General features: G+C 46.6%; 1 protein-coding gene across 1 annotated transcript; it reads right to left on the bottom strand.

Moving 5' to 3' along the window:
• Window positions 1-1,313: 1,313 nt before the first annotated feature.
• Window positions 1,314-7,184, bottom strand: LOC142596359 (butyrophilin-like protein 2). The gene is made up of 6 exons (XM_075725481.1): window positions 7,091-7,184; window positions 5,692-6,033; window positions 4,028-4,291; window positions 3,140-3,400; window positions 1,508-1,561; window positions 1,314-1,369 (listed from the first exon to the last, which is right to left on the bottom strand). Exons 1-6 carry the CDS (start codon window positions 7,182-7,184, stop codon window positions 1,314-1,316), a joined length of 1,071 nt encoding a protein of 356 aa, XP_075581596.1.
• Window positions 7,185-12,240: the final 5,056 nt, after the last annotated feature.

The following is a 12,240-nucleotide window of genomic DNA, read 5'->3' as shown; positions in this document are numbered from 1 at the left end:
GCTGTCCCAGCCTGCCACCGCACACCACAATCTGCTTGCACACACGGCCCCCAGGGAGACAGCAACACTCACCAATCTCCTTCTGCATTTCTGTAAGAAAACAGACGGAAGAACAAACACCTTGCTTAGCACCAGAACTCCAAGGAAGACGGGGCAAAATCACCCACCGGGGACCATGGCAGTGACAGGAGCAGCGAAGCCCTCGTGTCCTGTAGCACCATTGCCTTTGGGATGTGCAAGGAAGTCTTGCCCCAGGAGTCCTCAACCAGAAACCAGGGAGGACAGGGGCACAGCACATCCCTGTCTCAGGGAACAGGCCTACTGGGCTCCTGGGACTCTTTGGAGCCACACCCAGCCCATACTCCCTGCCTGGCTGCCCATGCTGCACCACTCCCACCGCGGCCCTTCTCAGCACAGCACACAAAGTCTTCAGCAAGGCAGGCTCGACCTGCGCAAACACCTCCACCCAGCCAGGGCTCCCCTGGGCACTGAGCCGTGGCTGCAGCGCGCTGCTTGGACTCACCCTTCTCTGCGTCACGTCCTGCCCTCTGTTGTGACTGGAGTTCCTCTGCAAATGACGGGTAGGGAGAAGGGAGAGCAGTCAGGGCTGCCCAGGCAGGAGCTGACGCCAGCAGTGGGGACAGCGGCTCCCTTGGCTCTGGGCACAGCTGCATCCAGCCCCTGTGCTAGGTGGAGACCCACCGGGGTCCCACCCACTCCCCACACCTCATGGCAATGCCCCTGCCTGGCACACACAGCCTGGAGGACTGCCACCTCCACTGACATCACAGCCACGTGCCCTCACTGGCATGTCAGGTGCCAGGGCATACGGCACCTTCACCTCGACCAGCACCCGCCAAGCCACAAGCTAGAGTACCCCCACCACAACCTCCCTGCCCACTTTTTATGGCTCAACACAGGGAATTCAGCCTGCCAGTTTCCTCCTTCCCAGGGGACGCTTGTCCCTCTCCCCGGGGATGGACTGACTGACTCTCTTGAGCCACCACTTCTCCCCTTGACTGAAGACCAAAGATCACAGTTGCCATGGCTGCAGCGTCCCTCCTCACCCGCCCCAAGGCCTCTGTCCCAGCGGGGAATGCACATTGGCAAGAAGAAAGACTCACCATTCCTTGCGCGAAGGTCCTCTGCCAAGTCACCATGGTCACAGGAGAAGAAGACATCAAGTCAGGGCAAGACCCACAAGGTCCTTGCAAGCCACTCCACTCTGGGACCACCCACCCCAGGCAGGCATGAAAAACTCCTCTGGCTTGGGGGCATGGTTCACCCTCCTTGGAGTTAATCCTCACGTGCCTCTACTTAGGACTGTTGCCTGAACATCCACACTTACCATTTTGCCTCTGAAGATATGCTGAAAGGCAAAGGCACCATAAATAGTAACTCTGCGGCAGCTATTTGGATACCCCCCAAAAAAAGGAAGAGTAATAAGCAGGCCCTGGGGATGGTTCTTCACTGCCAAGAACAAGTGGGCTGTGGGGAAATAGCTTACCTGGTAAAATGATGAGAAGAAGATAGTAGATAATCCAGGGCCAGTTATTGTTTTCTGAAAAATAAATACAATTTTAAAATTACATCAATTTTTATTGCAGTATAGCACAAACATACGCAAAGTGGCTATGGGGTCACATAGTCCACACTATTTGGACATGGCTGGAAGAATACTTTCAGCCAAAAATCATTGATCTGGAAACATGATGAGGAACACAAATGTCTCAAGGAAAGCTGAAATAAGACTCTGGTAGCTGCATTTTAGATTCAGTGCCTTGTGTCCATGAGTTTTCCACATATACACACTCCAAAACAGATTAGAGAAACTTTGAAGTATGGGTTGTGGTTTTTTTTCCCCTTGGGAAGTTTATTATTATTTGTAGTCTTTGCAATTGTTCTCTATTTTTATTCAAGAGACCACTATCTCTGAAGCCAGCTGTATTGTTCGAAGTGATACCATGAAAATAGTTTAAAACAAGTTCACCTTCAATCACTGAGAAGACATTTCAGAGGAATCCTTCAGCCTTAGCCTTGCTGCTCAACACCACCTTTCTGGCAGAATAACCCTCTAACAGCCTAATGCCCATGTCTTTCCTTACTGGTACAAATCTCAGCAGCTGACAGTCTGAAGGTCTGCCAGAAAAACTTCTCTGCCAGCATTAAAAAATAGAGGTTCATGCTAGGAAACAGGCTAGTGTGGACTTAGCTCAGGAGCCCACTGCCTTTCTGGCTTCCCTGGGGTCAACAGATGCTCTTCCCATTTCAGCCAGTCCTGGTAGTGAGATGCTGTGACTGCAGATGCATTGGCTTCCTCAAAATATTGAGCAATAGACTCTTCTTAGGCAAAACCTCTTTCTCTAACTATTGTACCTGTTAGTCTTTATAGTATGAAATTGTATCAACTTTCTTTAGGTAGATGTAGTTCCCATTGTACACTGGATAGTCATGCTTAAGTAAGCAGGACTGAAGGAGCCTAGTTCATTGCAAGGAGGAGGACAGCCTCACCTGGAGATAAGGACCTTTGTTTCTCAGAATCTTGAAGCTGTCCATGAAAGATAAAAGGATACCCCTAGACTACTGAGATAATGCCAGCATCCCAGCCCCTCTAACACCTCTATGAAACCCTCCATTATCTGGTGTCATAGATAAGTAACTGGAGCAAGATCAAGTCCAGGGACATCTAGATCAACAAAGAAGCAGATGGATGATGACACCACGGAATTATCATTTCTTTGCAAAGAGTAGCGTGTGTGTGTGTGTGTTAAGTAGTAATCAGTCAAATCATGTTGTAACTGAACACTTGAAAGGTATAAGAACCATGTGTAAAACCACATTCGGGTTTCCCAGTTTGGCCGGGTCACCTCATGCACATGAGTAAAAGTAGTACTCTTGCAATTCTATACTTTGCGTCCTAGCCTTTCTCCTCGATCAGCACGGGCCAGTTGTGAATTTTGTGATGCTCCCAAATGGATTCAACTCTTGAGCGTTGTGGGAAATTAAGTGAAATAATTCACAGCATTAGGCCCAGCCTTCTTATTGGTGGAGGATGATGCAGTATCCGAGCAAAGAGAGAGTAGCTTTGCTTGCTTGGAGAATGCCAAAGTAGACAATATAAGTCTTAATTGCTGCATACCTGACTGTTGAGCAATCTGTGGACTGTGTTCCCTATCAGTGGTCACAAACGAAGGTGGTGGTTGCCTACAGGGTATCTCAATGGAGCTTTCTATTGCAAAAATATTGTCCATCTCCTGTAGAATGCTTGTCTGGGCCAGAGAAGATAGATCTTCTCCTTGGTGATTCACCCACATCACTTCCAGCTTTTCATAGGAACCTCTTATTGTGCCCTTGTATGTACAAGTGCTTGACTGTGGTGCAATAATTTCATTCAGGGAACCTGTAACAGAAGCAATTTAACACCACCACATCTGACACAACACAGAAATACCAAGTACGCCATGAGAGCCATCTCACAGAACACCTGCACTTTTGTTGTTGTTTCATCTCTAATCAAAACCATCTGGCTTTTGAGCATTTCATTTTTAATAATTCCAGACCTGAAAGAGTTGTATGAGCTTTCTACATGCAAGAGTGAAACTGCTGAAATAAATGAAAACAGACAGGACTGCATACAAGAAGTTCTTCCCAACCTGTAAGTGGTACAGCCTGTTGCTTCAGGTGAGAAGGTAAAAACCAGAAGTGATTCTAAAGAGAGAACAATACTCTGGTTCAGACTGTTAAAAATAAGGGAAAGGTATGAGCCCCCTTAAGCTATGGCTGAACTTGGCCCAAAGAGGCAGAGCAGTGAGAAGATCACTCTCAGCACTTTCCTGGGTCATTGTTTCATGGTGTTCCCCTGAAGATGCCACAAGGCCAACCCAAACCTCCATCGCCCAACAGCAAGGATTTCTCCTGAAGGGTTAGATTCTGCAGGATGCTTGGGGCTTCAGGGAAGGTGCTGACACCTGTCCAATTTCAGCTCTTCTAGCAATAATGGAGATGCAGGTGTAAAAATGTAACATACCTGATCGGCTTATGTTGGATTTGATGAGTTTGACTACACACACCACATCTACATTGTCACAAGGCACTGTGATGGTGCTTTGCACCATGAAATGGTCTCTCTCACTCCAGGTTACATTGGTCTTGGCCTCCACATTTACTGTGTCTCCTCCGTAGTTCGTCCAAATGACTTCAGGCTTTGGGTACCATTGTTTTGACCTACACGTGTAGCGACACATATTCTCCTCTTGCAGATTCTTGTCAAACGTCGGTTTATACCCAATTGCTGTAACAGAGTTAGTGCAATGAGGATGAAATAGAGTTACTGCAAAACAACAACAACAATATAAACCAACAAAACCCAGAAAGCCTCAGTATGTTGCTCTAAAAATTCATAGCTCATAAAAAGAGCCACACCTGGCCAGATCAAAAGGGCCATTTACCTGGACTCCAACAATGGTGAGTACTAGGGCATCTTACCACAGAGATATAGTGAACCCCAGTCATCCTGGATGATCAAAGGTCAGGAAGAGCATCTGGGAGTTTACAAAACAGATGATCGCTCTCCACGTGACTGTGGGGGATATGATACAGGTCCATAAAAAAAAGGAATGGTGTGGAGAGGAAGGAGAGCAAGGAATTGTTCCCTGCCTTGTCCAACACCAAAACAGGAGGCATCAAGTAAGCCTAGCACATGGCAGGTTCAAAAGAAAAGAAAAGAAAAGGGCCTTCAAACATGCCATTGATCTGTGGAATAGACTGATGCCAGATTTGAGGGTACTAGATGTTTCCGTGCACTGAAACTAAGTTCCAGATTGTGACTTGTCCAACAGATCAGATCTGATAAGGTGCTTTTGGGACATGCTTTCAGGTTTGCATTTGGGACAGGTCTTCCAAGATAGGGGATTTCTAATGAGGAGGGAAAAGGGGCCTTTACCATATCATTATGTGTACCACACATCAGCAAATACCTTCCCTAATAGCTCTGAGCAACTGTTTTTTCATTTTACAAAGCAAGACAGCCCTAGCTGGAGAAGCTGAACATTCATAATCCCAGAATAGAAAACCAACTATAGGTTGTGCATATAGGGATATTCAGCATCTTAATGCAGTTCCCTGTCACACTATTTCCCACATGACAAGCCACGCCCTGTCCCCCTCGGTGCCCAGCTTTTAGATGTTCAGAATTGAAGCAAGTCTTTCCAGCTACTTCCTGCATGTCTGCATGTTTCCCCATTTCCCCAAGTAATTGTTACACGTGATGTTCCCTGCTCATTGCATGGGGGTTGGGCTAGATGACCTCTAAAGGTCCCTTCCAACCCAAAGAATTCTGTGATTCTGTGGAGCCCTGCTTTCCTGGAGATGGCTGAACGCCTGCTTTCTGATGGGTAGTGAATGAATTCCTCATTTTTGCTCTACTTGCTTGCACAGCTTTTGCTTTACCTATTAAGCTGTCTTTATCTCAGCCCATGAGTTTTGTACTTTTACTCTTCTGATCCTCTCCTCCACCCCACCAAGGCAGGGAGTGAACAAGCGGCTGTGTGATGGGGCTGCCTACTGGGGTTAAACCATGACAAAGTCTCAGCTGTCCAGCAAGGAATAGGCAGAGCCACAGAGTCACAATGGGAACTGAACTCAGCATGGTCATAGCAGGTTGCATTTCACTGTGAAAATCTCCCTGCTTACCTGTAACATCAAGGTGAGCAGCAGCCTCCTGTGTGACAACACTGCTGTTCACTGCACAAACATACGTCCCCTCATCGGCTGACTGCACGTGCCGGATAACCAGAAGAAGTGATCTTCTCTGCCAGTGTCCCACAATCCTCTGCTGTTCTTCATCCTGGCACTGCTCCACCACCCCACCCAGGCTGGAGGAAAAGCACAGTGGTGCATCCCTCCCCTTTTCCATTTTGTACCAAAGCACACTCGTATTAGAGGGAACGCTGTCTGTCAGCTGGCAGGACAGAGTCACTTGCTCTCCAACAAGGACAAACGACGGTTCAATGCTGATGGTGATAGGCACTTCACCTGCAAGGAAGAGGTGGGAGCAAACACACTGATTATCCCCACAAGTATAATCTTTCCATAGAGGGAAGAAAGCCATATGTGTTAGCTGAATCCAAAACAGAAAGCTGAGCTCTAGGTTAAAGTCTCAAAGTCCCTTACAACAGTGAGGACAGGGTCTTGAGTTATTGCTACCACCTCCTCCGGGCACAGACATGCTTTACAGTTACCAAATTTCAGTTGTGTTGCATACTCACAGAGCATACTCATGGGTATCGTGGGCAGCGATTTATTCAGGAGGACAATAGGTACACTGGTTCGAGAACTGCAAACCAAAGCTCAATGAGCTAGGAGCAAGTTACTGCACATGAGAAGTGGAGATCTGTGCAGTGATCTACACACTCTGCAAATTTACAACCTGCAAACCCATTTGCACAGGCTCTTGCTCTCCACAGGCACTGGCTCCATGATCTGGGAGAGACTGAACATGCCTCTCCCATGCGTGTAGTAAGACAATACTCCTATGCCGCTTCCCTGAAATAGCTGACACCTCAGAGCTGGAGTGGGGTGTCTCACATCATCCAGATGGTTGATATTATCCCAGACTTGGGCTGGGAGGTATCAGACACCACATACGATCTACAGCGCATTTGTTCTTTTAGGGACTATGAACTGAAGTGCAGGCATAACTGGCTAGCTGGATATGGCAGGGAGTTTCTTACCTGGAAGCCACTTTAGCCACATTCCAATTAAAACACATATTAGAAGAGCAAAGAACAGGGCTACTACAAGCTTCCTTCCTGAGCACTTATTCCATAAATCCTCCAAAAATGTCATTTGGGTCAAGTCAAATTCCTTCTATTCCCCTGGGAAATGGATGATGCACTGTGAAGAAAAGAAAGAATTCCCAAGAGGAATGAAACAGAAGGGAATGAATCTTGCTAAAGACAGAACCACAAAGACAGCACCTGGCTCTGCCTGCTGTTTTCAGATCCTGTGGGACTGCGTCATGTTGGTGGAGTCACCCACACCTCCTGGCTCCTTTCTCTGAAGGGAAAGCTGCCCATTCTCATTCCCTGACAGTCCCTATTCTTGGGTACAGGAACATCTGACTTCAAGCTGATTTGGATGGCAGGCCAGGAGTCCAGGATGCCCGCTGCCAGCCCTGTACGCATATTACTAGGCTCTCATGCAATGACTCTCTTGTTGGATGTGCCTGGGAAACTGGGCTATGCTTCATGCTTCCCAGCCTACTTTGATTCTGCAGCAGTGTGTCACCTGGGCAAGAACACTACCCTGGACAATGATGTGACAGAGAATCACAGAAAATCCTGCTTTTGCTTCATTACAGACGAGCAGGTGTGGCCCTCATGTATGAATGAGAGAGAATGGGAGCAACTGCCTGCTCTGGTTCTCCCAGTCTCCTTGGAAACCATTCCAAGGTCCCATCGCAGAAGGCTGGAGAAAAGCAATGTATTCCACAGAGGGGCAACACTGCAGCTTATCTGTGCCCAGTCAGTTGTGACTTTACTCCCACCAGCCACTCTCTTCTCTCTTTTACAGTCCCTCACACAGCCTGGCTGAATCAATCAGCGCACCCCATTCCCTGGCTCTGTGGCTGCCTTATCTTGCACCTGCAATCTCTCTTAACTCCCAACAAACTTGTACTCTTGTCCTTCCTTAGCAGAAAACGTTGGTGAACTGTTGAAGGGCAGAAAGAGAGTTGTTTGGTGGGGCAATAAAACTGGAGGAACTGTTAGTGCGGTAAGGAAGCACCCGGGAAGCACACCATGACTTGCAAGGGTGTAGCATTTACTCTAAATGCACAGAGTATGAGAGAGAGGCAATGCAAGCGCAGTGCAGGAAGACACCACACGTCACCCTAATCACCTGAAAGGCAGGTTAGAGGACAATAAGGCATCCCCAGGGAAGCCCCCTCCCTTTGCCTTACTGAACCCCAGAGTCACACTGAGCTGCTTGGCACAAAAGCTCAGCTACGTATGCAAAAGCACAAATTACCCTCATTCTGAGTACCAGTTGGCATTTACAACGTCTTTCCTCAACAGTCTGTTTGAAGGACAGAGCATTAACTTTTATGTCTCAGCCATTCAACTTTTTGAATGAATGAAAACAGCAAAACGTGTATCTGGCTGCCACTGCTTCCTGTATGTCTGCGGTCATCTTCCACAACCCTTAATTCCCTGCTATGCTAAATACTTATACCTATATTACAAAGATCATTTTAATAGATATTTACCATTCTAACTCAGAGAAAGCAACATTTTCAATCAACCACATTGGAAGAACATTATATATCAACAAAGTATTAGTTCAATGAGATAAAGTAATTAAAGCTACAGCACAAAGCTCAGAACAGCACCTGACCAGCTAGGATGAACACTGACAGGTTTAGTTATTAAAATACTCCTTCCTGAATAATGCTAAGGTATCCTCCACTTTATTCCTTCTCATTCATTACTCCTCAGATATCCCTTGTGAAGCAGCAAATAGAACATATCTGCCAAAAAAGACATCTAGAATATATTCTTTTGCTATTTTCATTGTGCATCCCTTCTAGCATTAAAAAAAGTCTTGTGCTCTTACCTGTTGGAAGGAGCCTCTTGGCTAGAGATTGTAAAAAATACAGGAAGGAAGCAGATGACTCAAGCTGCCACTGAAGTAGGAGGAGCAATCCTGCACTAATGGGGTAACAATAAGAAATGCCTTTCACCTGTTGGTGAAAAACAAAATCAAGAAGTCTGATAGAAGACAATAGGTACATAGAAGAGACTTGTTTTCTGGGTGTATTGGGTGTCTGGGGGCAGGTTTTGGTAGCAGGGGGGCTGCAGGGGTGGCCTCTGTAGCAAAAAGTGAGGGGCTGCCCTCATGTGGGACAGAGCTGATTCAAGGCAGCTGCAAAATGGACCCACCCCAGAGCAAAGCTGAGCCAATCAGTGAAGCTGGTGGCACCTCTGGGAAGGCATGTTTATGACAGGGCAAAACACAGCACAACAGTAAGGAAAACATGTGAGAGAAAGAGCCCTGCAGACACCAAGGTCAGAGAAGAGGGAGGGGGAGGAGGTGCTCCAGGTGCCAGAGCAGAAGGTCACCTGCAGCCTGTGGAGAGGGCCATGGTGGGGCAGGTGCCCACACTGCAGCCCCAGGGGTCCCTATGCTGCAGCAGGTAGGTATTTCCTGGAGGAAACTGCAGCCCCTGGAGAGCCCCTGTGGGAGCAGGTTTGGTCTGAAGGACTGCAGCCCACAGAGAGCCCATGCTGGAGCAGGGGAAAGGAGTGAGGAGAAAGGTCTGGCAGAGAGGAGCCATTATGGGCTGATCATGATGCCCTGTCCTCCATCCCCCTGCACCGCTCGGGGGTGGGGGGAGGTGAAGGAGTGAAGATGAGCCTGGGAAAAAGGAGCAGGGGGGGAAGGTGGTTTAGATTTTTGTCTCTGTTTTTCACTATCCAAACCTAGTCTAACTAGCAGCAAATCAAATTAATTTTCCCCAAGCTGAGTCTGTTTTTCTCATGGTGGTATCAGACTTGACCATCCCGAGAAACAGTCATTCCTTTTCCAGTGACTAGTCTGATTCTAGATTAACTGTAATTTATCAGCCAGCCCTACTAGTTTCTTGCAGTGTGTTTTCCACAGCATTATAGAAAGCTTCTGCTGTCTGAAGTTTTCTACGGGCTCTTTACATTTCTTTTTATTTATCATAGAGTATTTGACCACAGATAGTATAAATCACCATGCCCACTCATGTGGCTCATTTTCTTTCACTCTCACTGTACTGCATTGCAAGGGTTAAGAGGTAATGTTTGGAAAGAAAAGGGTTCATTTAGTAGGCATGGTGGTGTTGGGTTGATGATTGGACTGATGATCTTAGAGGTCCTTTCCAATCTTAATGATTCCTAGTTTTTACTTTCATTATAAATAATCCAGCCGCCAAGCCAGGAAACATGAAATTGCTACTCTACCCTTAATTGGTTTAGTGGTGGACTTGGTAGTGTTAGGTTAATGGTTGGACTGGATGATCTTAAAGGTCTTTTCCAACCTAAACGATTCTATGATTCTATGATTTTATGGTCAGAATTGCAGTGGCCGACAGGGTCCAGAGGTCCCAGCAGCCTTCTGAGCATCACCAACAGATGTAAGCACCTGCCTGCAGATTTCTGTAAGGAGCGGCTGTGTTTCAGGAAATCCAGGTTTGTGTTTCTCTCTGTCAAAGCAATGGTTTATTTGGCTGCTTCTGTAGGGAAGAGCTCGGTATGTTTTCCTAGCCCTCTGTTTCCTGCAGGCTTTGTGTGCTGTTGTGTTGTGTTGGTTGCCAGATGTTTTTGGCATTGTCCTGAATGGGGACAATCTGGGGATAATCTGGTGATTATCTCTGCTGAGCTCTATGTATTTGTGCATGGTGAAGTGCTACCTGGGAGCGAGAGAAAAACCTCAAACATACCTTCACATCTATCTATCCTGAAACCGTGCTTACTGTTAGATTTGGCTTTGGGGTCATGTAGGGTCAGATTTAGTGGAGAGAAATCCATGCTCTGACAGTGAGATGTGGTTGTACAGACCCATTGGAAAGCCTCAGACAAGCATCAGTATCCTGTAATGGGCACAGATCCCTTACTGCACTTCTCCATTTTGTGCCTTTTTTTTCCTGTGGCATTACTTTCATTTTTGTTGTTCATCCTTCTCTTTGCTCCTGCTTGTAGCTGCTGTGCTCAGTGTGCAGTGTTATTCTTCCTATCCAGGGTGTTTGTTGCAGTCTTTGCATTTGCTATGGTTGTGGCATTGCAGTCTCAGAAGAGTACCTGGCAGGCACTTCAAGCCTTGCTCTTTGTTTTCATGGCTTTTTTTTTTTTTTCTATGCATTTTGCAATATGTTGTCCCTCCCCTTCCCTCCCCTTCCCTCCGCTTCCCTTTTCCATTTTCCCTTTCCTTTCCCATTTTCCATTTTTCCTTTCCTATTTCCTTGAATCCTAAGTATCTTTGATCTTGTAGCTCTATCAGACTCAGCTATGATACAAAGCCCAAAGAGAAACAATTTCTCTAGTTATCTTGGCAGCAGAGGAAGTGTTGAAGATGGTGTGTGAAGGCTCAAAAAAGAGAAAATTATGAAAACAAATAAAAAAATGTGTCAAAAGCTCACATTCTTCATGGCTATAGGAAGGGACTATATCATACCGCAAAAAGATAAAAGAAGTAGGACTCATACTATGTGTCATTAACTGGTTAAGTGTGAGGTTTCTAACATCATTTACTGTCGTGGTTTAACCCCAGCTGGCAACTAAGCACCACGCAGCCACTCACTCACTCCCCGCCAGCAAGATGGGGGAGAGAATCAGCAGGGTAAAAGTGAGAAAACTCATGGGCTGAGATAAAGACAGCTTACTAGGTAAAGCAAAAGTCGCACACACAAGCGAAGAGAAATAAGGAATTCATTCACTACATCCCATCGGCAGGCAGGTGTTCAGCCATCTCCAGGAAAGCAGGGCTCTATCATGTGTAATGGTAACTTGGGAAGACAAATGCCATAACTCTGAATGTCCCCCCTTCCTTCTTCTTGCCCCAGCTTTATATGCCGAGCATGATGTCATATGGTAGGGCATATCCCTTTGGTCAGTTGGGGTCAGCTCTCCCAGCTGTGTCCCCTTCCACCTTCTTGTGCACCCCCAGCCTACTCGCTGGTGGGGTGGGGTGAGAAGCAGAAAAGGCCTTGGCTCTGTGTAAGCACTGCTCAGCAGTAATGAAAACATGCCTGCGTCATCAACCCTGTTTTCATCGCAAATCCAAACCACAGCCCCATACAGGCTACTGTGAAGAAATTTCACTCTATCCCAGCCCAGCCCAGCACATTTAGTGTCCTGGTGATCCTTTACCAGCAGTGAAGAAAAACAGCCACCTCTGAATCATGACATATTTTCTCCTCCTTTGAAAGTATGTGTGGAGAAATTTTTAGTCGTCTTATTTACTATGACCAGTGAAAACTCTGAAAATCCTTAGGGAAGTTTGGAGGGGCCATAACTCATGAGAGGTTCCATTCTACATCGTAAAAAAGTGTGTGGTGGGGAAGAGAGAAGCAAATCTATGAGCTACCTGGACACGTGGTGCACATCAAAGCAGTGCTTATTATGCTTTGCTAGGTCAAAATCAAATTAAGATCTTCCTTTTTTTTCTATTTGAGTTATATTTATTATAGTTGTTGTGGTTTAGCCCCAGCCAGCAAAT

This window comes from Pelecanus crispus, chromosome 31, assembly GCF_030463565.1.
Source record: "Pelecanus crispus isolate bPelCri1 chromosome 31, bPelCri1.pri, whole genome shotgun sequence".
Classification (NCBI taxonomy): domain Eukaryota; kingdom Metazoa; phylum Chordata; class Aves; order Pelecaniformes; family Pelecanidae; genus Pelecanus; species Pelecanus crispus.
The sequence above is the reverse complement of the archived record's forward strand: the minus strand, read 5'-3'. Positions and strand labels throughout refer to the sequence as shown.

Excerpts from the sequence above, each read along its gene's own strand:
- LOC142596359 (XM_075725481.1), bottom strand. The coding sequence starts at position 7,184 with ATGCGTACAGGGCTGGCAGCGGGCATCCTGGACTCCTGGCCTGCCATC. Across the intron at positions 6,034-7,090 it reads TGTACCCAAGAATAGGGACT|GTGAAGTGCCTATCACCATC; the intron begins GTCAGGGAATGA and ends TCTTCCTTGCAG. Across the intron at positions 1,370-1,507 it reads TCTTCTCATCATTTTACCAG|CATATCTTCAGAGGCAAAAT; the intron begins GTAAGCTATTTC and ends TTTGCCTTTCAG.